General features: G+C 43.4%; 1 protein-coding gene across 2 annotated transcripts in view; it reads left to right on the plus strand.

Annotated features, from left to right (window-relative positions):
- LOC110493252 (rho GTPase-activating protein 39) overlaps nucleotides 1–26506 on the plus strand; it is a 43852-nt gene that overhangs the window by 4602 nt on the left and 12744 nt on the right. Inside the window, exon 2 of one of the 2 annotated variants that reach the window (XM_036950623.2) lies at nucleotides 15790–16674. In XM_036950623.2, the coding sequence (XP_036806518.2) occupies nucleotides 15790–16674 (885 nt within the window). Of the gene's footprint in view, nucleotides 1–15789; nucleotides 16675–20407; nucleotides 20634–26506 lie in introns of those variants that run through there. The other variant, XM_090206024.1, reaches the window with a different exon arrangement.

Consider the following 26506-nt stretch of genomic DNA (forward strand, 5'->3'; position numbering starts at 1 on the left):
GGGACATCTGTGGCATTGTATATAGCCTAAAACCCCAAACAGCAAGCAATGCAGGTGTAGAAGCACAGTGGCTAGGAAAAACTCCCTAGAAAGGCCAAAACCTAGGAAGAAACCTAGAGAGGAACCAGGCTATGTGGGGTGGCCAGTCCTCTTCTGGCTGTGCCAGGTGGAGATTATAACAGAACATGGCCAAGATGTTCAAATGTTCATAAATGACCAGCATGGTCCAATAATAATAAGGCAGAGCAGTTGAAACTGGAGCAGCAGCACGGCCAGGTGGACTGGGGACAGCAAGGAGTCATCATGTCAGGTAGTCCTGAGGCATGGTCCTAGTGCTCAGGTCGAGAGAGAGAAAGAAAGAGAGAATTAGAGAGAGCACACTTAAATTCACACAGGACACCGAATAGGACAGGAGAAGTACTCCAGATATAACAAACTGACCCTTGCCCCCCGACACATAAACTACTGCAGCATAAATACTGGAGGCTGAGACAGGATGCATTGCCTTAGACCAATGCACCACCCGGGAGGCCTCACACTCAGGTTTTTAGGTAGTACAGTTTGAGTAACTGATTGAGTCGTCAATGGTAGGTGCTAACACACTAGTTGTTTCCTGTCGTTACACTCAGGTGTTGGAGGATGTCTTCATGTTTGATCGGAACAGCGCATTCCATTCCTCTCAGCCCTCTTTAATTGTGTTGTGACTAGAAATACAGTATGTTAATCCAATTCTACACCCTGGACCCCTAGAGAGGACATTATCCTTGCTGCCCCCCTGGTCCCTTGAGTTCCAGTGCAAATGTTAACAGCTTAACTAGCCTGTGTGTTAGTCTGATCCAGGACCTACAGTTGAAGTCGGAAGTTTACGTACACTTAGGTTGGAGTCATTAAAATTTGTTTTTCAAACACTCCACAAATGTCTTTTTAACAAACTATAGTTTTGGTAAGTCGGTTAGAACATCTACTTTGTGCATGACACAAGTCATTTTTCCAACCATTGTTTAAAGACAGATTATTTCACTGATAATTCACTGTATCACAATTCCATTGGGTCAGGAGTTTACATACACTAAGTTGACTGTGCCTTTAAACAGCTTGGAAAATTCCGGAAAATGATGACATGGCTTTAGAAGCTTCTGATAGGCTAATTGACATCATTTGAGTCAATTGGCGGTGTACCTGTGGATGTATTTCAAGGCCTACCTTCAAACTCATTGCCTCTTTGCTTGACATCATGGGAAAATCAAAAGAAATCAGACAAGACCTCAAAAAAGAATTCTAGACCTTACCTCCACAATTCTGGTTCATCCTTGGGATCAATTTCCAAACGCCTGAAGGTACCACGTTCATCTGTACAAATAATAGTATGCAAGTATAAACACCATTGGACCACGCAGCCATCATACCGCTCAGGAAGGAGACGCGTTCTGTCTCCTGGAGATGAACCTACTTTGGCGCGAAAAGTGCAAATCAATCCCAGAACAACAGCCAAGTACCTTGTGAAGATGTTGGAGGAAACAGGTACAAAGGTATCTATATCCATAGTAAAATAAGTTGACATAACTTGGAAGGCCTCTCAGCAAGGAAGAAGCCACTACTCCAAAACCACCATAAAAAAAGCCAGACTATGGTTTGCAACTGCACATGGGGACAAAGTTCGTACTTTTTGGAGAAATGTCCTCTGGTCTGATGAAACAAAAATAGAACTGTTTGGCCATAATGACCATCGTTATGTTTTTGAGGAAAAAGGCGGAGGGTTCCCGAAGAACACCATCCCAAGGGTGTCAGCATTATGTTGTGGGGGTGCTTTGCTGCAGGAGGGGCAAAGGGGGAGGAAAATTATTGAAGCAAGTCAGGAAGTTAAAGCTTGGTCACAAATGGGTCTTCTACAGCCTTCGCAAGTGCTACATCCTCCGAAACACAACCCTACCAAGCCGCCCTGCTTCTTAACACAGAAGCCACACCAATGTGTCGGAGGAAACACTGTGCACCTGGCAACCTGCGCCCAGCCTGCCACAGGAGTCACTGTGCGCGATGAAGCAAGGATATCCCTACCGGCCAAGCCCTCCCGGACGACGCTAGGCCAATTGTGCATCGCCCCACGGACCTCCCGGTCGTGGCCGGTTACAACAGAGCCTGGGCGCGAACCCAGGGTCTCTGGTGGCACAGCTGGCGCTGCAGTACAGCGCCCTTAGCCACTGCGCCACCCGGGAGGCCTCCCAAGATAAACAATTTAAAGAAATGCTACCAAATACTAATTGAGTGTATGTAAGCTTCTGACCCACTGGGAATGTGAAGAAATAAAAGCTGAAATAAATCATTCTCTCTGCTATTATTCTGACATTTCACATTCTTAAAATAAAGTGGTGATCCTAACTGACCTAAGACAGGGAATTTTTACTAGTATTAAATGTCAGGAATTGTGAAAAACTGAGTTGAAATGTATTTGGCTAAGGTGTATGTAAACTTCCGACTTCAACTGTATCTGCCGTCAGCAGCCCATGTCCTCAAGGGATATCACCCAGACAGATGCCTCTTTCCTCTGACCCACCCCCGTCTCACCCCGTAACTCGGCCCTGGTTGAGACACACGCTTGTCAGGTCAGCAGGGGATGGGGGGTAGAGGCTGAGGCACAACTCAAAATGTGGAAACATACAGAGACTGTCTCAACTATATAGTTAAACAGCCACACAACTAATGGAAAGGGAATTGCTGGACAAGCCTCCAAGCAGATGGCTACGGGTAACTCCTTATGGCCTTTTTTAACTTCACTCTTGGCAGAAACCCCTCTCGGACCTAAATGTTGGTTTATGTCTTCATTTGTTACATTTCACCTCATGAGCTGACGAGGGAAAGAAATAACTAACATTAATCGGTTACATCCGAATCGGTTCATTTTTCTCCATATTTGTTTGGACAAGTGACCCCCATGTTCTTGTTATTGACAGCTGGCGTACCAGACAGGCAGGGAGTCTATCCTGTATTTGGTAAACACACTGTCCTCTGTCCCTCAGTCCCACATGCTCCTTCTCGTTCAGAGGCCCTCTGATCTGATGAAGTGTTCATTTGTTAAGGGTGTAGAGGAGGATTGGACGTGGACGAGGCCTGCCCCCTATGACAGATGATTTATTGTGGTTTGACAATGCTGCTGCCTTGTGTCTCAGAAAAACAGTCACTGGGCCTGTCCTGCTGCTTCATCATGTCTCAGACAGACCGACAGACAGTCACTGGCCCTGTCCTGCTGAGCTGTGAGGGGCCGGAAGTTCCCAGCATTACTGCTTAACACTGCTGCATTAGTGGGAGGAAGAGCGGGATAGTGGGCAAAGACCAAGACAAAGCCTCCATACAGCCAGCATAGAGCACTGCTTTTTTCTTAGTTCTTTTGTAGGCGGGGCTCAAAGAAGGTTTCTGAAGCGGGGCTGCCAACATTAAAATGTTCCATCTAAACCAATAGGAAGGCTCTGTGTGTGAGACAAGATTATACAGAACAAGTTTGTTGCAGTGAGACCCTTGTATTGATGGGAAAGTGTGTCAAACAAAAAACAATGATATCAAAGTTAAACAAACCATAAAACTCTACGCACAACGACTACTTTAACAATTTCCAATGAACATTTTACAAAAACACATTTACCTGAAGAACAGTGCAGATGCAAAGTTTGGTAACAGAATTGACGGCACAAACAGCACACACCGTCATTCTGTTACCAAACGTTGATTCTGATTCTGCACTGTTCATCAAGTTAATCTGTTTTTCAATGGATATTGTTAAAAGTAGTCAATGTGCATAAATTTGCATGGTTTGTTTAACGTTGCAATCATTGGTTATTGTTTGACATATATTTTAAAGTGAAGAATCTGAGTCTCCGCATCATTCTTTTTCTGTGGAATTCCCTAATGTAAAACTTTGGAAATGACATTGAAAGCCAATCTATTTTCAAGGGCCACCTCTTAAATACCATCTTAATCCCAGGGCAGGAGAAGTGGAAAGTGGAAACTGTTCCTGGTTTTGGATTATCGCAGCTGTTGGAGGTCACCCCACATCTCCTAAACATGCCCCAAGCTCCACCCACTGGACTTCTGTGGAGGGCTCCGATTGGCTGGCGGCCATTGTGGGAATGGTAATAGAGAGTTCTAGTTGAATGAAGTCTGATTGCTGATCTGACAACAGAGCCCATTGTCCCTGGCCACCAGGCATTAGCAGAGGGTGCACTGCACACGCATTGTAATGCATATGATTGTGACTCATCACAGGATAGGCTTGCCAGCTCTGCTTTTTACTCTTTCATGGAGACCCTCTGGGTTTATGTAACACTAGAAACTTCTCACAAAGACAAACAATTTATGATATTCCCTGTAGATTTTTTGTTATGACTTAAGTCCTTAGTAATGAGTTTGTTTTGGTGCAGAGTAGGACTGACTCTATTTAGTAGACTGGTCGATTGTTTGGTCGATAGGCTGTTTTGTTCGACCACGATTTCTTTAGTCGAGCAGTAGCAAATAAAAAAAAACATGACACCTGTCTAATTCACGTCTGTCTTAGTAGACTGATCCATTGTGTAGGCCGCTGGGACAGCACAGCACATCAGTCTAAGACGTGCTACTGAAATTATATAAGGATATATCATGCAAGAACAATGATGCAACACAAATAAAACTTGTATTACTTTATAACAAATGAGCTTTCTCCGGCATTGGATAATGGTCGCTGTCTGCATTTCTGAAACACATCAGTGCGCTCTTGAATTGGCGCCTTTTCCTAGAACATGTTGCCATGTGCATAATAGCAAAGTTAACCAGCGTTTTGGTGTTGAGAACAATGTGGCGGAGGCAGCAGAGGAGTTAGGAGACAGGAAAACAGTCGTTGCCTTAATTGTCTAAGAAAAGTGAGGAGAAAGGCAACTTAATTAAGTGTATAATCAGTAGACGTACTGTTAAATGTGCCTGGCTTTATAAATCATCCAAATATATCTACAAAAATAAGACAGATCCTGCATCTGTTGCCTGTTTGGTTGTTTTGTTTAATAGCCTACTGATTCAGTGAGCACCAAGCCTCACGCAACAATTTCAGAAATTTGAGTGTTTTTAATTTTTGCTATGCTGTAATAATGGCTTTACAATTGTATTATTTATAATTTATTAAGTGTTTACACTATTCCAAATTGTCAGACATTTTTTATTTATAAAAATAACCCTCCTTTTTCCTTGATCTCCTTATTGTTATTATAACTATTATTATTATTATATCGTTATAATAATAATTAATGTCATTATCATTCGTAGGTTTAGTATACCAGCCTTGTATAACCACCTTGTATAACCACCTTGTATAACCACTGCTCTCTGAGCTGTAGGCCTCAGAGAGCATCCTGTTTAGTCTTAACACCGTAACTTACTGAGGCCTTTATTTCAATAGTTATATAGGCTACTTTATCAATCATTTATTTTTTCTTGTCATCACACACCATACGAGTCATTCATGATGTGAAATGCAATCAAGCATTTTAGTTTTAAAATAAAGCGACCATTGAATAATAAGCGTAAACAATAAATAGGACGAAACAGTTCAATTTCGGGAAATTGCATACACGGATGAATGCAGCAGGGAGGAGAGGGAGACAATGGGTGTTAGTCACACAGTCAATCGCTGTCTTTTTTTCATTTTTTTTTCACAATGCAGCAAGTTTGAGCCAGGCGGCACAATCAAATCATTTGTGGTCGGACTCCCTCTAGTCATTTTTGTCTTCATTATTTCATCAAACAGTTTGCTTAAAGCATCAGACAAGCTCAGTGCATATAGTTGATTTGATTAAAACACATAGGATGTGTTTATATATGGAAAATGCACTTTCAATTTCAACCATCGAATGGTCAAAAGAACAGACAACACTTGGTCGACCAAGAGTTTTTTTTCTTCACTTCTGAAGAGAACTGACAGCCATAGTATAGACGGCAAAAGACAAGTTGTGGAATGTCCACTTTGGGCTGGACCATTGAGTTGGAACAGACGGACCCCAGCTCCAATTATGACACACCTTATGGCTTCCAGACAGACAAACCAGACAGTCAGATTTGGAGGTGTGCAGTATCACTCACACGTGATACTACAGGGATTAAGGTCACTTAGTAGAAAACAGGTGTTATATTCCTCTCCAGTGAATGTGTGTGCATTTTATTCTGGGGCTACTCAGTCACCATGGCCCTTGTGGAGGTGACCCTGCAGAGTGGCAGCATGTACAGTCTCCTGGGCTCTCCCTGCTAGCCAGGCTTTATGTGGCACCAGAGATGAAGGCCTTGCTGGGGCTTAAAGTGCTTTACCTTTCTTCCCCTCCTCGGCATCCTGCCCTCCCTCCCCTCCCTCACTCCATGCCTGTCTCTTGTGCCTGATCTGATCTCTTAACACAAGGCCAGCTTTATTATGCCTGACATATCCTCCATGAAAAATGACCACAGCAACTGCTGTTGAGCCCCTTCAGGGAGGGGAAGGCGTTGACAATTAGTTGGAACAGATATGAGCAATAGTCCTGTCAGGCTGATGTAGGCTACTTCAGGTAGGGGAACAAAGAAAGACACCAGAACATTCATCAAACATCACTCTAAATGTAATTCATAACCAGTAGTCTACATGTGACTAACATATATACATTACATACATAATCTTTGTTTACTTAAGCTGTTAGCTCCCTTGCGTTCAATGCAGAGAAATTGATATGGTGTGTGTTCTGGGGGCCCCCTCTCTCTATCACACAGTGTACACTACAGGGGTCATGGTACAGTCTGAATTACACACTGCTAATGGAGCTACTGCAGAGCACACTCATTCCATGTCTTTACAGTGCATTACAATGTTTTACAATATTTGGATAAGCACGTTGCCTGGCAGCTATGTTGTATACACTTTGAACTTAATACATAATCAAACAGAAAGCGGCCTCTGCTAGATTATTGCTCCTATTATATTGAACTACATGCCACTGCCAGCATAGCTGGGCTGGATGGCTTAATATAACAGTGAGGTCTTTATATTGTCTGATTCTGGCCTCTGACACTTTTCCACTGGATCCCTGCAACCTGTTTTGTAAGGTGAGCAGAGATGATTTTAACTCAGAATTTCTGAGAATGTTATTTTTAAATAGCAGGTGTGTAAATACGCTCAGGAGGACTTATAAAGTTTGGCACTGGTGGCTGTTGCTGGCAGACGGTAAGCTAGGTTAGCTAATTGAAAGGCAGCCCCTGTTTGGAACATCAGCCTGGGCAGGTCCTCAGGAGAGTGTCTATGGGGTCATGTTGCACTTCCCAAGGCTTCCACTAGATGTCAACAGTCTTTAGAACGTTGTTTGAGGCTTCTACTGTGAAGGAGGGGGGAGAAGAGAGCTGATTGAGTCAGGGGTCTGGCAGAGTGGCATTTTTAATATTTTCTACATTGTAGAATAATAGTGAAGACATCAAAACTATAAAATAACACATATGGAATCATGTAGGAACCAAAACAGTGTTAAACAAATCAAAATATTTTTTTTACATTTTAGACTCTTCAAAGTAGCCACCCTTTGCCTTGTGACAGCTTTGCACACTCTTGGCATTCTCTCAACTAGCTTCACCTGGAATGCTCTTCCAACTGTTCCCACATATGCTCAGCACTTGTTGGCTGCTTTTCCTTCACTCTGCAGTCCCACTCATCCCAAACCATCTCAATTGGGTTGAGGTTGGGTGATTGTGGAGGCCAGGTCATCTGATTGATGCAGCACTCCATCACTCTTCTTCTTGGTCACATAGCCCATACACAGCCTGGAGGTGTGTTGGGTCATTGTCCTGTTGAAAACAAATGATAGTCCCACTAAGTGCAAACCAGATGGGATGGCGTATTGCTGCAGAATGCTGTGGTAGCCATGCTGGTTAGGTGTGCCCTGAATAATAAAAAAAAATCACTGACAGTGTCACCAGCAAAGCACCGCCACAACCGTTACATCTCCTACATGCTTCATGGTAGGAACCACACATGCGGAGATCATCCGTTCACCTACCCTGCGTCTCACAAAGACAAGTGGTTGGAACGGAAAATTAGAAATTTGGATTTATCAGACCAAAGGACAGATTTCCACCTGTCTAATGTCCATTGCTTGTGTTTCTTGGTCTAAGCAAGTCTCTTCTTATTGGCGTCCTTTTGTAGTGGTTTCTTTGCAGCAATTTGACCATGAAGGCCTGATTTCACACAGTCTCCTCTGAACAGTTGATGTTGAGATGTGTCTGTTACTTGAACTCTGTGAAACATTTTGGCTGCAATTTCTGAGGCTAGTAACTCTAATGAACTTATCCTCTGCAGCAAAGTTAACTCTGGGTCTCCCATTCCTGTGGCGGTCATCATGAGAGCTAGTTTCATCATAGCGCTTGATGGTTTTTGTGACTGCAGGCTTCAAACATAAAGATATAAAACTGTATTTTTTTGTGAAGAATCAACAACAAGTGAGACACAATCATGAAGTGGAACGACATTTATTGGATATTTCAAACTTTTTTAACAAATCAAAAACTGAAAAATTGGGCGTGCAAAATTATTCAGCCCCTTTACTTTCAGTGCAGCAAACTCTCTCCAGAAGTTCAGTGAGGATCTCTGAATGATCCAATGTTGACCTAAATGACTAATGATGATAAATACAATCCACCTGTGTGTAATCAAGTCTCCGTATAAATGCACCTGCACTGTGATAGTCTCAGAGGTCCGTTAAAAGCACAGAGCATCGTGAAGAACAAGGAACACACCAGGCATGTCCGAGATACTGTCGTGAAGAAATTTAAAGCCGGATTTGGATACAAAAAGATTTCCCAAGCTTTAAACATCCCAAGGAGCACTGTGCAAGCGATAATATTGAAATGGAAGGAGTATCAGACTGCAAATCTACCAAGACCTGGCCGTCCCTCTAAACTTTCAGCTCATACAAGGAGAAGACTGATCAGAGATGCAGCCAAGAGGCCCATGATCACTCTGGATGAACTGCAGAGATCTACAGCTGAGGTGGGAGACTCTGTCCATAGGGCAACAATCAGTCGTATATTGCACAAATCTGGCCTTTATGGAAGAGTGGCAAGAAGAAAGCCATTTCTTAAAGATATCCATAAAAAGTGTTGTTTAAAGTTTGCCACAAGCCACCTGGGAGACACACCAAACATGTGGAAGAAGGTGCTCTGGTCAGGTGAAACCAAAATTGAACTTTTTGGCAACAATGCAAAACGTTATGTTTGGCGTAAAAGCAACACAGCTCATCACCCTGAACACACTATCCCCACTGTCAAACATGGTGGTGGCAGCATCATGGTTTGGGCCTGCTTTTCTTCAGCAGGGACAGGGAAGATGGTTAAAATTGATGGGAAGCTGGATGGAGCCAAATACAGGACCATTCTGGAAGAAAACCTAATGGAGTCTGCAAAAGACCTGAGACTGGGACGGAGATTTGTCTTCCAACAAGACAATGAATCAAAACATAAAGCAAAATCTACAATGGAATGGTTAAAAAATAAACATATCCAGGTGTTAGAATGGCCAAGTCAAAGTCCAGACCTGAATCCAATCGAGAATCTGTGGAAAGAACTGAAAACTGCTGTTCACAAATGCTCTCCATCCAACCTCACTGAGCTCGAGCTGTTTTGCAAGGAGGAATGGGAAAAAATTTCAGTCTCTCCATGTGCAAAACTAATAGAGACATACCCCAAGTGACTTACAGCTGTAATCGCAGCAAAAGGTGGCGCTACAAAGTATTAACTTAAGGGGGCTGAATAATTTTGCACGGCCAATTTTTCAGTTTTTGATTTGTTAAAAAAGTTTGAAATATCCAATAAATGTCGTTCCACTTCATGATTGTGTCCCACTTGTTGTTGATTCTTCAGAAAAAAATACATTTTTATATCTTTATGTTTGAAGCCTGAAATGTGGCAAAAGGTCGCAAAGTTCAAGGGGGCCGAATACTTTCGCAAGGCACTGTATATTCCAAGGGTTGGATTTGCACTTAACAATTTCATGTCAGCTCAAGGCATTTACAAAATCCAATATAATGATTAGCCTCATATACATTGTCTACTGGTATCGTTTTTAAATTGAGAACAACAATATGTAAACAATGTGTGAGTAAAGCTATTCTCTGATTCAGATGCACAATGTCAAGGGATGCATTGCAAATGCCCATAAGGCTAAATGCCATCATACTGTAGGCCAGTGGTTCCCAACTACGGTCCTCGCGTACCCTCAACAATACGGTTTATTGTAGCCTCGGACAAATACACCTGATTCAGCTTGTCAACTAGTCATCAGGTCCTCAGAGTTGAGTCAGGTATGTTTGTCCAGGGCCACAACAAAAATGTGTGCTGTTGGGGGTACTCAAGGACTGGAGTTGGGAACCACTGCTGTAAGCCTATGGCTGCATTGGTGTTGCATGCCATTATCAGCTGCAAAATGGGTTCACATGGCTGATATCCTGAAAAGAGTGTGACAATCAAATAAAACTAATTGGAGAGCTAATGACTGAACAGAAAGGTCATGTTCATATGAGAATACAACACAGAAACAGACAAATTAGAGACTGATTTCCTTTCCCTCTATATTTCAGGATTGTGATCTGTGATTAATCAACATCGACACTAGTTCATCTTGAATAACAGTTAAGCTAACAATTTTAAAACAAGTTTAAAACACTTCACTTCAAAGAATCAGGACTTTCATATAATTTTAAAATGTACAAGTAAGCTAACTCATACTGTATGTAAAGGTTAGACATTTTAGCAACAAGTAAGCCATTGTTACTCAAGCATAATTTCAGGTGTACAAAATAAAGTCAACACCAGAGGTGACCAACCTCGCTCCACTGATCCCTGATCTATGGGGGGAGCAGACTTATTTTCCAGTCCAGCAATAGCACACTTGATTATTAACTATTTAGGTTTGACACATTGAATCAGGTGTCTCAGTGCTGCGCTCAAACAGAAGCCTGCACTCCCAGCAGGGTTGGTCTGCTGTTGTTTATAATAGGTTTATGCATTGTGTGTGACTTTAAAACTTTTTTTTCCACAAGATGTCCTAACATGGGTACACATACACAATATATACAGAAGTGTGTGGACACCCCTTCAAATTAGTGGATTTGGCTGTTTCAGCCACACCCGTCGCAGGTGTATAACAGGTGTATAAAATTGAGCACAGCCAAGCAATCTCCATAGACAAACATTGGCAGTAGAATGGCCTTACTGAAGAGCTCAGTGACTTTCAACGTGGGACTGTCATAAGATGCCACCTTTCCAACAAGTCAGTTCGTCACATTTCTGCCCTGCTAGAGCTGCCCCTGTCTAATGTAAGTGCCATTATTGTGAAGTGGAAACATCTAGGAGCAACAACGACTTAGCCACGAAGTGGTAGGCCACACAATCTCACAGAACGGCGTAGCCGAGTGCCGAACTGTGTAGTGCTTAAAAATAATCTCCTCTGTTGCAACACTCACTACCGAGTTCCTAACTGTCTCTGGAAGCAGCGTCAGCACAAGAAATGTTCATCGGGAGCTTAATGAATTAGGTTTCCATGGCCAAGCAGCCTTATACAAGCCTAAGAACACCATGCTCAATGACAAAAGTCGGCTAGAATGGTGTAAAGCTCGCTGCCATTGGACTCTGGGGAGCAGTGGAAACGCTCTCACTGGAGTGATGAATCACGCTTCACCATATGGCAGTTCGACGGACGAATCTGTTTGGCAGATGCCAGGAGAAAAATACCTCCCCTAATGCATAGAGGCAACTGTAACGGTTGTAGGAGGAATAATGGTCTGAGGCTGTTTTTCATGATTTGGGCTTGGCCCCTAAAAGCTACAGTGTACAATGACATTTTAGACAATTCTTTGATTTCAACTTTGTGGCAGCATTTTGGGGAAGGACCTTTCCTGTTTCAGCTTGACAATGACCCCTGAGCGCAAAACGAGGTCCATACAGAAATGTTTGTCGATCGATGTGGAAGAAATTGACTGGCCTGCACAGAGCCCTGACCTCAATCCCATCAAACACCTTGGGATGAATTGGAACACCCACAGCAAGCCAGGCCTAATCGCCCAAAATCAGTGCACGACCTCACCAATGCTCTTGTGGCTGAATGGAATCAAGTCCCAGCAGCAATGTTCCAAGATCTAGCAGAAATCCTTCCCAGAAGAGTGGAGGCTGTTATAGCAGCAAAGGGGGGACCAACTCCATATTAATGCTTGTGATTTTGGAATAAGATGTTCGATGAGCAGGTAGGTGTCCACATACCATTGGTCATGTAGTGAACCTAGCCTCAAATGCATTTAGAATTACATCGATAAATACATCAAGATCGCTAGCTAACTAGCAAATATTACGTTTTTAAGCTGGTGATATTTAATTCACTTAGTTAACTTTACATACTGTATAGCCAGCTAACTAGCGGACGTTACGTTAGCAGCTCATTTGAGTTAGCCTGCACACTAAATTTCTATAGCAAGCTAGCTAATAATACATTGACAATTGGAGGCATTCCAACAGACTGAATTTGGTCTTCCAACATGGGGCCTGGTACGTTTGCTAGGTGATTTGTGACGCAACTGCAAGCCCTCTGAGTTTACCAGTCAAATTGACAGGGTTAGAGGTTTCAAGCCTGTTCTAGTCATTCACTTTCCATGTGTGATGCTGCTGCATTGTGGGGAGTGTTGCCGAGGCTACAACACCTTGCTTGTTTCAGCAAGGAGCAACAACATTTCATAGGTTGTTGAAGAGTTCATGTTACCGAGTGGCGCAGCGGTTTAAGGCACTGCATCTCAGTGCTAGAGGTGTCACTACAGACCCTGGTTCGATTCCAGGCTGTATCACAACCGGCCATTATTGGGAGCCCCATAGAGTGGCGCATAATTGTCCCACCGTCGTCCGGGTTAGGGTTTGGAGGAGGAGGAATGGGCAAAAATGTCAGTCTCTCGATGTGCAAAACTGATAGAGACAACCCAAGCGACTTACAGCTGTAATCGCAGTAAAAGGTGGCGCTACAAAGTATTAACTTAAGGGGGCTGAATAATTTTGCACGCCCAATTCTTCAGTTTTTGATTTGTTAAAAAAGTTTGAAATATCCAATAAATGTCGTTCCACTTCATGATTGTGTCCCACTTGTTGTTGATTCTTCACAAAAAAATACAGTTTTATATCTTTGCTTGAAGCCTGAAATGTGGCAAAAGGTTGCAAAGTTCAAGGGGGCCGAATACTTTCGCAAGGCACTGTATTGTGAAGAAAACCGTTTCTTCACAATAGTTTCTCTCTGAAGGAATCAATTTAAGCTGGACTGGAATTTGAGTTAGATTAAAAGCCAAAACATAACAATGACAGTGTGTTGTGTGTTGCCAGTGTGTTGCCCTATTTTTAGACAATGCAATGTCCACTCCTATGTTTTGCACTTCTGGGAAAATTGCCATTTACACTTTGGGTTGTTTTAAAACAATGTAGGAGATACCATGAGCAGAATGCAGCTGTTCTGCCTTCTGGGAAAACGCCATTTAACATATTCAAGTTATTTTGGGACCAAACTGTCAATTGTGGGTGATAGATAAAGTTATTATTCAGAATGAGACCTCTGACACAGAGTCTGCGTGTGTATGTTGGTCTTTTGGTTTCGGTGCAGCGCTCTGCTCTGCCACTTGTTCTCTGTTTGGAGAGGTGTTTTTCTATTTGACTTATTTTTAGTCATCCTAGAGAATAACCATGTGGTACAGACGTCTCCTTGACCCAGATGGAGGACAAAGGGCCAGTGTACCTTCCATGGAGAAGAGGGAATGTGTTATCAGATCTAGAGAATATTAAGAGCAAAACAACAGCATTGTGAGAACATATATTTTACAATGTTCTCTGAAGCACTGTCTTACCTCTGGCATAGTGGATGTATTGTGTCTAGGCTTCACATACAATATTGTCCGTTCTGATTTTTGTGGGGTACTCTCAGGAGTATAACCATAGCAATCTCCCAATACATCATGCCTGCTTCAATTTAGAACACGTTATCCTGAAGAAAATCAGGTGTCACACGAGCATGTGTAATGTTTTAATTTTAGATTGTTATAAAACATTTAGAGTAGTGTTTAACTTTAAATAAATCGAACCCCGGGCCGTGGCGGTGACAGCGCCGAATACTCAAAACTAGATCACCAGGGAAGACTAAAATAAAAAATGTATATTCATAAATGAATTAATAATTTAAAAATTAATAAACTGCATAATAAATCAATGTGGCTGGTCAATTGTGTGAGTCAGGGCCTAAACCCATAGGGGTCCCAAGAGGCAAAAATAAAATACAAAAATATATAACGTTTCAAAATAATATTATAATATCCAACCACAGGAGCATCATTTAGCCACAGAGCATCAGTAGTAACATTTATTTATTTTTGTACTTTTATATTTTTTTCTCCCCAAATTCATGATATCCAATTGGTAGTTAGTCTTGTCCCATCGCTGCAACTGCCCTACGGACTCGGGAGAGGGGAAGATCGAGAGCCATGCATCCTCCGAAACACGACCCTGTCAAGCCGCACTCCTTCTTGACACACTGCTCACTTAACCCGGAAGCCAGCCGCACCAATGTGTCGGAGGAAACACTGTCCAGCTGGCGACCAGTCAGCTTACAGGCGCCCGGCCCTCCACAAGGAGTGTCGCTAGAGCGCAATGGGACAAGGAAATCCCGGCCGGCCAAACCCTCCCCTAACCCGGACGATACTGGGCCAATTGTGGGTGGGGTGTGTGGAATAGGACTATTGACTGCTTGGTAGGTCCAGGACGATACCAGTAAACATTGTAAACGTTGCCCCCTCACATCATGCCAATCCGTCATGATCCAAAGACTTATTTGGCAGGATCACAAGGAACAAATGTGGGCATGCGTTAGGTACTGTGGGGCCGTGTTGGGCACCCTGCGCCCCCTCGCTACCACAGGTACCCAAGCTGTCCCAAACTGGAGGGAAAGGGAAAGAGACCCTGTGTCTACCTTCTACCTCTCTCCTCACCAGTCCCAAGCCTGGTTCTCAGCCCAGTAGAAGGACACAGGCTCCTGCTGGCTGTGGTCCCTCGTGGATTCATTGGCACTCTTAAAGCTGCTCTGCATCAGATAACTAGATCATAACATCATCACACTCATCATCAAATATCAGAATGAGCTTGTAGAACTGTATCACTTTTCAGTTAAGTCAGGAACACATTTTGATTCAATCTGACAGGTTACCCCCTTAACGACACATTCTCCTGTACCCTGTCTGTGTGTATGTGGGCCAGTGTCTCCCAATCCCCACCCGAACCTCTGTCTTCTGCTGAGTTAGCTGCTAGTGTTCCTTACGCCATTCCCTGTGTGATGCTGCTGGAGCGGATGGTGCTTTCCAGGCCTGCTGGCTGTGGTCCTAGTGCTGTCCTGAGTGTGTCCACCTGTCGAATATTACAGACACACTCTTGCTGCTCCTCTGCCCACCAGATGGTTGACATCACTGCTGAACCAGCGTTCTATAGCACTGTCTCACATACAGATGGACACGTGTTGTGGTCGCTAACATTCATACTCTCCATATGGGTCATCTGAAGGTGTTTGCGTTGTAGTCCGTGTTTGACTGTGTAAGTTGTTTACAGATTGTTTGTTGGATGAGCAGCATGTAACAGGGATGGTCATTTCAGCAGGATTTCCAGACCGAACCAATTATTTGTGTTATTAATGGCTTCAAATCTGTTTCCCTCTTCCTCGTTGTTCTCAGTTCTAACAACACTATTTCTTGTGTCTGTTTTCAGTCCTGATTGGGTGGAGATCCTGGAGCCACGCTCTCGAGAGCACATGTACCTGAACCTGGCCACCAGCGAATGCGGATGGGACCCTCCTTTGGGCACCGCCATTCGTCAGGCCGATGGTAAACAGTGGTGGGAGCTGTTTGACCCCCAGAGCGGCCGCTTCTACTACTACAATTCCGTGGAACGGCGGACTATCTGGCACCGACCCCAGGGGGGTGACATAGTGCCCCTGTCTCAGCTACAGGCTATAAAGCACTGTTCTGAGGCCAAGCGGGCCGGGGAGAGCAGAGAGAGGCACCATGGGGCAGGGAGTACAGGGAGCCAGGGATGCCGCACCCCTCTTCCAGAGCACCTAGGGGCAGGGAGCCTCAGGAGTACAGGGAGCCAGGGATGCCGCACCCCTCTTCCAGAGCACCTAGGGGCAGGGAGTCTCGGGAGTACAGGGAGCCAGGGATGCTTCATCCCTCTTCCAGAGCACCTAGGGGCAGGGAGCCTCGGGAGTACAGGGAGCCAGGGATGCCGCACCCCTCTTCCAGAGCACCTAGGGGAAGGGAGCCTTGGGAGTACAGGGAGCCAGGGATGCTTCATCCCTCTTCCAGAGCACCTAGGGGCAGGGAGCCTCGGGAGTACAGGGAGCCAGGGATGCCGCACCCCTCTTCCAGAGCACCTAGGGGAAGGGAGCTTTGGGAGTACAGGGAGCCAGGGATGCCGCACCCCTCTTCCAGAGCACCATGGGGCAGGGAGCCTGGGTCACCGCACTTCTCTCCCAGAGCAGGAGAACTCCGTCCCCAAAACCCCTGAAACTGAAACCCACAGCGAGAGTGAGACCAAGGACATAGGACCAACTCAGGGAGGCAGCAGCTCGGACGGAACCGAGGAGTCACTGAAGTATGTCTGATGTCTCTGTTTTACTGTTGAATCAAATGACTGTTAATAGGGGGGATGTAGTTGTACTTAAACATTTGATTATATTTCAGTAAAGAGGACATGGTAATAACAAAAAATTGATTGTTATCCCACCATGTGGCATGTTGGCTTTGGGCATGAGACATTGTTGTATTATTTAGACTTTTGACCAGTGAGATCTCAGACTCCTTTATTTTCGTTCTCACTTATCTTGACATTCCACATGCCCCATATTTCCATAAATATCTCTGTGAATCACACCGCGGCCGTTTAAAGTAAATTGCTACCAAATGCGAAGACGAGTGCAGTCATAAAGTACATGACATGCCCTCTCCCCTCACATTGGTAGAAAGACCCCTAACAGTAAGAGCCATTCAAAGACCCCATCATGTGCTCAGCGCTGTGGCAACACACACTGTCCAAACCAGCATATCCCCTTCAGAGGCAGATTCCAGACATGCCAGTTATTTATTTCCCCTTGCCCGCAGCCACTAGTGCTGTCTCAGTGCCCCTGTGCTGCTCACTTCCTCTCCGGCCCCATATACACTCATTTCATTTGACTAAAACAACCCAAGGCCCCCCCATCAAAGTCAAATGGGGGTCTCTGGTGGGGGAAGCCAAATCACACATGACTGAGGTCCTCTTTAATATCATTTTAGACAAGAGATGTGAAAGAGTGTTGTCTGTTTTTGGGTAATAACATGCAGAACCTCTACATTCCAGTTAGTTCTAAACAGGAGACCCTGCTGTTCCTAGAGGTGTTAGTGTCTTGTCAGTTGTCCGTCTGCTCTCTGCTTGGGTCCTGGGTCTATCCTCACTGGGGCCAGCAGGAGTCTCTCCTACCCTCTGACCTCCGACCCTGATTATGTAAGGTAGAAGGGAAACTAATTGCTCACCCCTCTCTGTCAGAGGACCTTGGTGGAGGTACAGTCTGCTTGTCTGCTGACCTTCCGTCCTTCAGAAGGGTTTGCTCCACAGGGAACTCCACCACTCTGCGGTCATACCTAATTACTAAACTTTTCTCAGAAGTCTCCATGTCTCCACAAAACAATGGGCAGCTGTGTGGGACTCTTATGGGCTGTGCATCCCAGTTAGCCATATGGTGGTTTTCACTGGTCTCTCTCTGGACTTTTAATTACATATCACCATGAAATGAGGAGAGAAGCTGGAATGTGACAACACTAAATGGATGAAAACAAACTGAGTTAGAGTTTCATGTTTGGGGTTGGAGAGGACAGGAACAATTCAGACCTGTGCTCTTCTCTTCTTCCCATCTGTCTGGCTGATTCGTCATGACTAGGCTCAGCTGTTCAGTAGTGTTGAAGGCTCTGAGACTGGTAGACACATGTGGTACGTAGGGGTCTTTTTGAAAGAAGCAGACCAATTAGCCTTAGTTTGTTCAACGACTTGGGGGGAAGTATGGCATCTGTTTTTACAGGAGTGAAAATTAGGTTCCTCTATTTTGTGTATAATGTCTACTTCAGTTTGACCAAGTTCCCCGTTCTTTCTTTGCTGATATTGGCGGTATTTCAAAGAATCTTTTCAGAAAATCATATTTAACAGTCGTTGATAACGTTTGAGAAAGAAGTGTTCAGAGGAAACAGTTCCAAATCACAGTTGTTACAATCAAGGTTTCCTTTGTTTAGTTCTAAACAATACACCTCAGGAGTTGTTATACAGTAAACACTGAGTGTACAAAACATTAATAACACCTTCCTAATATTAACTTGCCCCACCCATTTATGCCCTCAGAACAGCCTCAATTCATCGGGGCATGGACTACAAGGTGTCAAGTGTTCCACAGGAATGCTGGCACATGTTGACACCAATGCTTCCCACAGTTGTGTCTAATTGACTGGATGTCCTTTGGGTGGTGGATCATTCTTGATACACACAGGAAACTGTTAAGTGTGAAAAACTTTGCAGCATTGCCGTTCTTGACAAAAACTGGTGCGCCTGGCACCTACTGCCATACCACGTTCAAAGGCGCTTAAATCTTTTGTCTTGCCCATTCACTCACTGAATGGCACACATACACAATACGTGTCTCAATTGTCTCAAGGCTTAAAATCCTTCTGTAACCTGTCTGCTCCCATTCATCTACACTGATTGAAGTGGATTTAACAAGTGACATCAATAAGGGATCATAGCTTTCACCTGGATTCACCTGCTCAGTGAAGAGCAGATGTTTTTAATGTTTTGTACACTCAGTGTACATCTGCCTGTTGAATTTCCAACAACATACCATCTGTCTTATCCTATGCAGTGTTTAGTTGATTCTCTCTCTCTCTCTTTCAATTCATCTGGCTTCATTGGCATGAGAAACATATGGTTACATTGCCAAAGCAAGTGAACTAGATAATAAACAATAAAACATTAACAGTAAACATTACACTTGCAAAGGTTCCAAAAGAATCAAGACATTTCAAATGTTATATTATGTCTAGATACAATGTTGTAATGATGTGCAAATAGTCTCTCTCTCTCACACACTTTCTCTTTCTCATGTGACAGCAAGCAGACTGCTAAATCTGTTACTCATTGGCTAACTCTTGTCACATGACCTGAGTATTTCTGGTTATTCTGACCCTGTACGACTCATCGGGAAAATACCTGAAAGTCCCAGGGTAGACATGTCCATCACATGCAGAAGTGCTAGAGCAAGAGAATCTGATCTGTTTAAATGATGAAGGGTCAAAAAGGGTTCAGGAGCACCTTGCTTACAACATCTGTACTGGATTTCACAACTGATGACCTGTGTGTGTATCTGGGGGGGGGGGTTACATGTGGGGTAGAAGTTGGGATATCTTGCCGTGTTGCTTTTTCTGTATTTGGACCTTAAGGGTACTGATACGTTGTCGTGGAAGTGTCCCGCTTGTTGAAGGCACATACAGGTCATAGCACTTTATTGTCCTGTGGGCTGGCCTCGGGGTTAGAATGGGTCACCAAAGGAAGACATGCCCTCAGTTAAGCACAAGTGTTCCTCTCTGAGGAAGAAGTGAAGGTATGGTGAATAGTGAACCAAGGGACCAAATTAATAGTATGTGCCTTTTCATTAGCCTAGTGATATAGCCACACTCAAAAGGATTCAATCCAAGGCAGCCTGGCGAAGATCAAGCACACCTTTAACTTGTTGTTTTGGGTCGGTGTGCTATCGGCGTTGCACAACGAGATTCTCATGAAGGCACATTCTTTCTGTGCCAAGATGTAGCTCATTGGGTCCAGATTTCATTACGATAGGAAGCCCTAATACGTAGCGATAGGAAGCCCTAATACTACACAATTATCCCCTCGATCCCCCATTTCTCTGATACAAGTGTGAGTATTGTACTATAAATTGTGCCTTCCTGTATTATGTCAAATTTAAAATGTTTATTCTATTCTACTGAGCCATTTACTTTATTTTCGTATTCTTATATTGTATTATCTATTATTGTTGTTGCATTGTCGAGAAGGAACTGGCAAGTAAGTATTTCGTTGAATGGGGTATACCATGTGTATCCTGTACATAAGACCAATAAAACTTTAAACTTTATTCTTTGCCATATTTTGACACAACACAAAAGCCCTGTGACACATCCCTATGAGACTGTATGGTGATGATGTGAGGGCAAGAAAAAGTTATGTTTGGGGGTTTTGAGAATTGGAAGATTAAAAAAATTCCCTGCTCGGCTTGTCAAATGAAAGCAAAAGTACATACAACCTGGTTATCATCACATTTCTCTGACTCATAGTAGAGACATCACCAGTAGATTGATTTAGGAAATTAGGAGGAGTCTGTGTTTTAAATAGTTGAGTCACACATTGACTGGATGTTTACAGGTCTGACACAAGCTCTGCCACTTTCGTCTGTGCGTGCTCTCTGAGTCTGGACTAACAGCAGCACTTTAAAGACTTTGGAAATAGCACGTGTACTCTTTTATCTCTGTGCTCCTGGCTTGGTAAGATCATTTCTTGGCTCTCGCCAGATGTCGACTAAAGTCAGACTCTTATGGTGTCGTTTTTTCCAGTTAAGAGGTAACACTTTGAACTTTAAGCATAACGATCTGGTTAAATGGGTCTGGGTGGCTGGCGCTCGTTGTGACAATGTCCTTATTTCTTTCTCTTCCAGTTTCACTTTCTTCTTTGTGAAGTTGAAGTTTTATGGTGTCCTCAGAACTAGATTACAGACCAACTGTTTTATGTTTTTTTTTTAACTAGAGCAGCACGTCCAGCCTGCTTTAAGCATTCCCATGTTACTGGACCTAGATGTCTTCATATACAGAGTACTGTGCTATGCTGAGACGCCTTCCATTGCTCTGATGAAGGCCAGTGGCACCACATGTGCACCAGTCTCTGGCATGACAAGCATGCTATATCAGTTGACTTAAAGTATCCATTCACCTCAACCATGAGAATCAATGAGCAATATGAGCATGGTGTTTCTGTGGCTCACATGACACACCTCCAGATCAGTGTTAATTGAGAGGATGTGGTTTTATCACTGTAATCCGAGGAGTGTGTTCTGATGGTGTATCTGATTCCATATGTGTCTCTCTGACCCAATGCTGGGATGGTCTCTCCCTGTCACCATGTCCCACAGCCTGGATACTGGTGGGGGTCCCAGTGACTGTCCCCAGCCCTGCCCCAGGGCCCCTAGCTGGGTGGGGAGATTGCGTAGGGTGGAAGTGGGAGCTATGTGTAGCTGGTAGACATGATGTCTCAGAGCAGGGAGGTGCGTTCAGCTGTTTCACGACAGCTGGGTCTCTAACCTCAGAGGTGTCTCTGCAGGTCCCCTGTTTCTCATCTCACCCCTCTGCCACTCCTGCTTTTCTAAGTCTCGATTGGGTTGTCTCTGTTACAGGTTGTCCTATCAGTTTTGCCAAGGCATATTCCACTTGTAGGTTTCCTATGGCATAAAGTTATGTATTGAACCATGTGTCATGGGTAGAGGCTAGTAGTATCTGTGGATTGGCTGTGAAATTGACTTGTTTCCTTCCTCTATGCAGAGTGTGGTGATCTCATTGTCCAAAGCTCTGAGGTGTTTGTGTTTGTTCTCAGAGCCTGGCCTAGACAACTTCATTTCCTCTCCTGTCTGCCAGAGGATCATAATAATAACCCCTGTTTTCAGACCCCCCACTATTCCCTGTATGTTAGGGGTACTTTCCAATCCATATCCCTATCCCCCACAGTGACTGAGCTGATGAGTTTTCCAACCAAGGTTATTCCTGAAAGGAAAGAAAGAAAGAAAGAACATTTCTTGCTAATAGCTTAATATGTATATTCAGCTATAGCTTTTCCTACCACAATCACACTGAAGGAGTGGAGGTAGGAGCAGCGGACAGGGGCGTAAGACACCAGAGCTGTCGACAAATTAAAATTTGCTGACCGTTAAGTGGATTTGCTGCTCCTTAACCCAATCTAATTACCCAGTCAGGTAAAGGATTCTAACTTAATTTCATCTTTCGGTTTTCCTCAAGGTCTCGTATATTAGCCAGCGCCTTAAGTAATGTGTATATCTATGGACAACGGTGAATGGGTGATCTGAAGATGATCCCTGTGTAAAACCAGATGCATCTTGTAAAATGGGCTGTTCTTTTGTCTGAGTGCTGGTGCCGTGTCTTTACTATGGATTAAATTATATGACATGCTATTTTACAAAATCAATTCTCTGTAATTAATATTACCTGATTAAACTAATCATGTAAATGTAATTAACTAGGAAGTCGGGGCACCACGGAATAATGTTTATAGAGCCGTTGTCTTCCGAATAAACTCTTAAAGACCTGGTAATCTTTTATATCAATAGCAGACAATTATTAATTGTCGCCTTATTCAGTCTCATCTGAAAGTCGTAAAACTTGGTTATCTTCACAAACCCTGGCTAACCAGTTGAATCAGCAATACAAAATTTGGTTGAATAATTTATTTACTAAATACCTAAATAGTCACACAGAAGTACATATACACAGGATGGATCATACATTGATTACTAATTATGTCCTAAAAGAAAACGTCCCTAGAGGACGAAACCGATATGGCGGCTGGTTACACAAAGAAAGGGGGTTGGGTTTGAATGAAAGCGCGGGAAGACTGAGGAACAAAAGGATTGGGTCTCTATCAAACCTTTATGAAGCTATGATATCGTAAATACAGAATCTTATGCATTCTAAATAACCGCCCATTCGGAAAAGGAAAATGCAAGAAATATATTTACTCTGAGCTGCGCTTCGATAGGTTAGTCGAAGATGGAAGGCTGGGTTGCGTTGAAAGTACCCTGTCATTCTGAGGAGATTGTTCGTCCTTTCCTAGGCCACGCACATTTACAGCTGCTGCTGATAACTCGATGTCTCGGATGTATCATTTCTTTAGTGAATAAGAGTTCAAAGTTCACACCAATTTGCCATACTATAAGCTCATGCTGTATTCTGGCTGGTATAGGCAAAATTCATCTTTCCAGCATGGCGATCGTCACCCTCACATTGAAATTTGCTCTTTTAAACATATGGCCATCAGTCCTCACATCATCGGGAACACAATGTTAATTTCGTTAGGTTGTAGTTGTTCAAGCATTTGCAACCAGAGCTCACGCTGAAGTTGGCTTAGTTCGCCGTGAATTGGGTCATTGGGGATCTTATAGAAATGTAGAAAAGGTGTTGGTTCATCATTTCCAACCAATGCCTATTCACATGAGCGTGGCCACTGATTGAGCATATTTGACTTATGAAAATAATTCTCTCATTTTAAAAACTAAAATTACATTTAATCTTTTCACAAATAGTTTAATATTTAAACATTTAAATTGCACAACAATTCCATGTGAATCTGATAGACTAGAATTTGTAGACTTTCCAAGATACAGTTAATGTCGTCCAATCATCAGTAATAATGTCTCAGACGACAACTGATCTGACATCATATTCTTTAAGTACAAACGGATACTTTCAACTGGTTGGATTACTGAAATATTGTTCTGTTCCCAACCTTTTGAAATGAACATACTCTCTTTATGTTAACAAAGGGCTTTCCAAGAGTCCATTCTGTAGAGTAGAGAGAGAAAATGGGGAATGGTATTTATGGGGGTTATAAACCACACCAACAGGGCAACGTCATGACACTGGTAATATTCATATTCCGTTTGATTGTGGAATATAATCCCTTTAGTTAACATTATGTGAAGAGAACCCAACAGCCACTGTGGTCGGTGTGATGGAACACAGGGCTACAACACAGGCTATTTATGATTCTGGTAAAGCACACATGTTGACAAAGTGTCAATGAACCAGTAAGCTCAGGACTGGCATATTTATCTTACTTAAGAGTGTCTGTCTGCTTAAGAAAATCTGTAGGTAGTCTTTAGATGGGCCACTGCTCCATAGAGGGGCGTTGCCATGACGATAGCAGAACCATGCATTGCCTAATGCAAGGATGTCAAACATACGGACCACATGGGTGGTTTGAGTGAAACATTTTTTTAAATAAAATAATCGAACAAACTCACTAATTTAAAATAACAAAAACTGAACGGAAACTGTGTAGGAATTCAAATGGACCTACATTTATACAGTTACTTAACTGTCCAGCTCACTAAAGCTAGACAGTCAGGGAGTATAGCAAATTTAAAAAAGATGGATAGAGGACTATCTTGCCAATGTTTCCACTCATTCCCGATGGCACTCTCCCACAACTAATCTCCCTCTCATTCTCTCTCGTTCTCCATCTCTCAGTTCAATTCAAATGGCTTGGGAAACATATGTTTAGATTACCAAAGCAAGTGGAATCTCTCTTTCTCTGTCCTCCCACTTCACTCACATTTTCTTACCACTGTGCTTTCTAACGCTCTGTCTCTCTTTTAGAAGTGAGATCAGGCTAGTTGGGTGGTAAGTACAGTATAGTTGGATTAGGACTGCTACAGTGAGGAAAGCTTGTATATAGCGTTACTGTGGGCATTGGCATCAAGCCAGATATGATCATGATAATCTTCTACTGCACACTGGCTGTGCTAACAATCAACATTATGTGCCAATGCTGCAGGGCTGAAAAAACTAGCCTGGCCCGGTTTGTACCACCCTGGGTGTGGTGTGACAATGCTGCAGGGCTGAAAAAACTAGCCTGGCCCGGTTTGTACCACCCTGGGTGTGGTGTGACAATGACAAGTGAACAACAGACACAAAGCCAGATGAAATCCCCAGCTCTGCTCTCACCACTGGGAGCTAGACTTAGCATGTCTCCTATCCTATCATTATATTCTGTGACTCTGGTTTAACCTCAAAACAACTTCCAAGCAGAGGATTGTGTTTATGTTTTTGTTTCTGGTCATGTTAAACAGGACTGACATCATTTAGCGTGTGGATAGAATTAGAACTCGGGTATATTTGTGCTCCAGAGTGGCGCAGAGGTCTAAGGGACTGTATCTCAGTGCTAGAGGCATCACTACAGACGCTGGTTCGTTTCTAGGCTGTATCGCAACCGGCCATGATTGCGAGTCCCATAGTGTGGTGCACAATTCCTCCAGTATCGTCCGGGGTTTGGCCGGGATAGGCCGTCATTGTAAATAAGAATTTGTTCTTAACTGACTTGCCTAGCTAAATGAAATAAATAAAATAGTATGGGAATGTAGTGTCATGGCAGTGATGCTGTCTTGATCTCAGCTCATTGTGTGGGGACCTAGACAATGTGCTTTCATATATTGATGCTCTACAGGCCAAGACAGGAAATAGACCCCTCCCCCCTCTCTCTCTCTCTACAGGGACATCAGTCATAAACCAAACCACTCACAACTGGAGAATGAGACAAGTCATAAATAAGACAGATCCATTAAGTTAATTGACCACTTGTCTTGAGTAGTAACCTGATGATATGTGGGTGTATGTATAATGTGCCCAGCATGTGATCATTGTGCTACGTTATATGTGGTCTTTGGCAATTTGCATAAATTCCTTCTTTCCCCTGCAATGGTTACTGTAATGTAGCCCAATCTGTGCCATATTAAACTCTATTAAACTGGTGGTTTTATACATTGGGGCAAAAAAAGTATGTAGTCAGCCACCAATTGTGCAAGTTCTCCCACTTAAAAAGATGAGAGAGGCCTGTAATTTTCATCATAGGTACACTTCAACTATGACAGGATTTTTTATGAATTTATTTGAAAATTATGGTGGAAAATAAGTATTTGGTCACCTACAAACAAGCAAGATTTCTGGCTCTCACAGACCTGTAACTTCTTCTTTAAGAGGTTCCTCTGTCCTCCCCTCGTTACCTGTATTAATGGCACCTGTTTGAACTTGTTATCAGTATAAAAGAGATCTGTGCACAACCTCAAACAGTCACACTCCAAACTCCACTATGGCCAAGACCAAAGAGCTGTCAAAGGACACCAGAAACAAAATTGTAGACCTGCACCAGGCTGGGAAGACTGAATCTGCAATAGGTAAGCAGCTTGGTTTGAAGAAATCAACTGTGGGAGCAATTATTAGGAAATGGAAGACATACAAGACCACTGATAATCTCCCTCGATCTGGGGCTCCACGCAAGATCTCACCCCGTGGGGTCAAAATGATCACAAGAACGGTGAGCAAAAATCCCAGAACCACACGGGGGGACCTAGTGAATGACCTGCAGAGAGCTGGGACCAAAGTAACAAAGCCTACCATCAGTAACACACTACGCCGCCAGGGACTCAAATCCTGCAGTGCCAGGCGTGTCCCCCTGCTTAAGCCAGTACATGTCCAGGCCCGTCTGAAGTTTGCTAGAGAGCATTTGGATGATCCAGAAGAAGATTGGGAGAATGTCATATGGTCAGATGAAACCAAAATATAACTTTTTGGTAAAAACT

Source organism: Oncorhynchus mykiss, chromosome 17, assembly GCF_057628025.1.
Source record: "Oncorhynchus mykiss isolate SJ-2025 chromosome 17, ASM5762802v1, whole genome shotgun sequence".
NCBI lineage: Eukaryota > Metazoa > Chordata > Actinopteri > Salmoniformes > Salmonidae > Oncorhynchus > Oncorhynchus mykiss.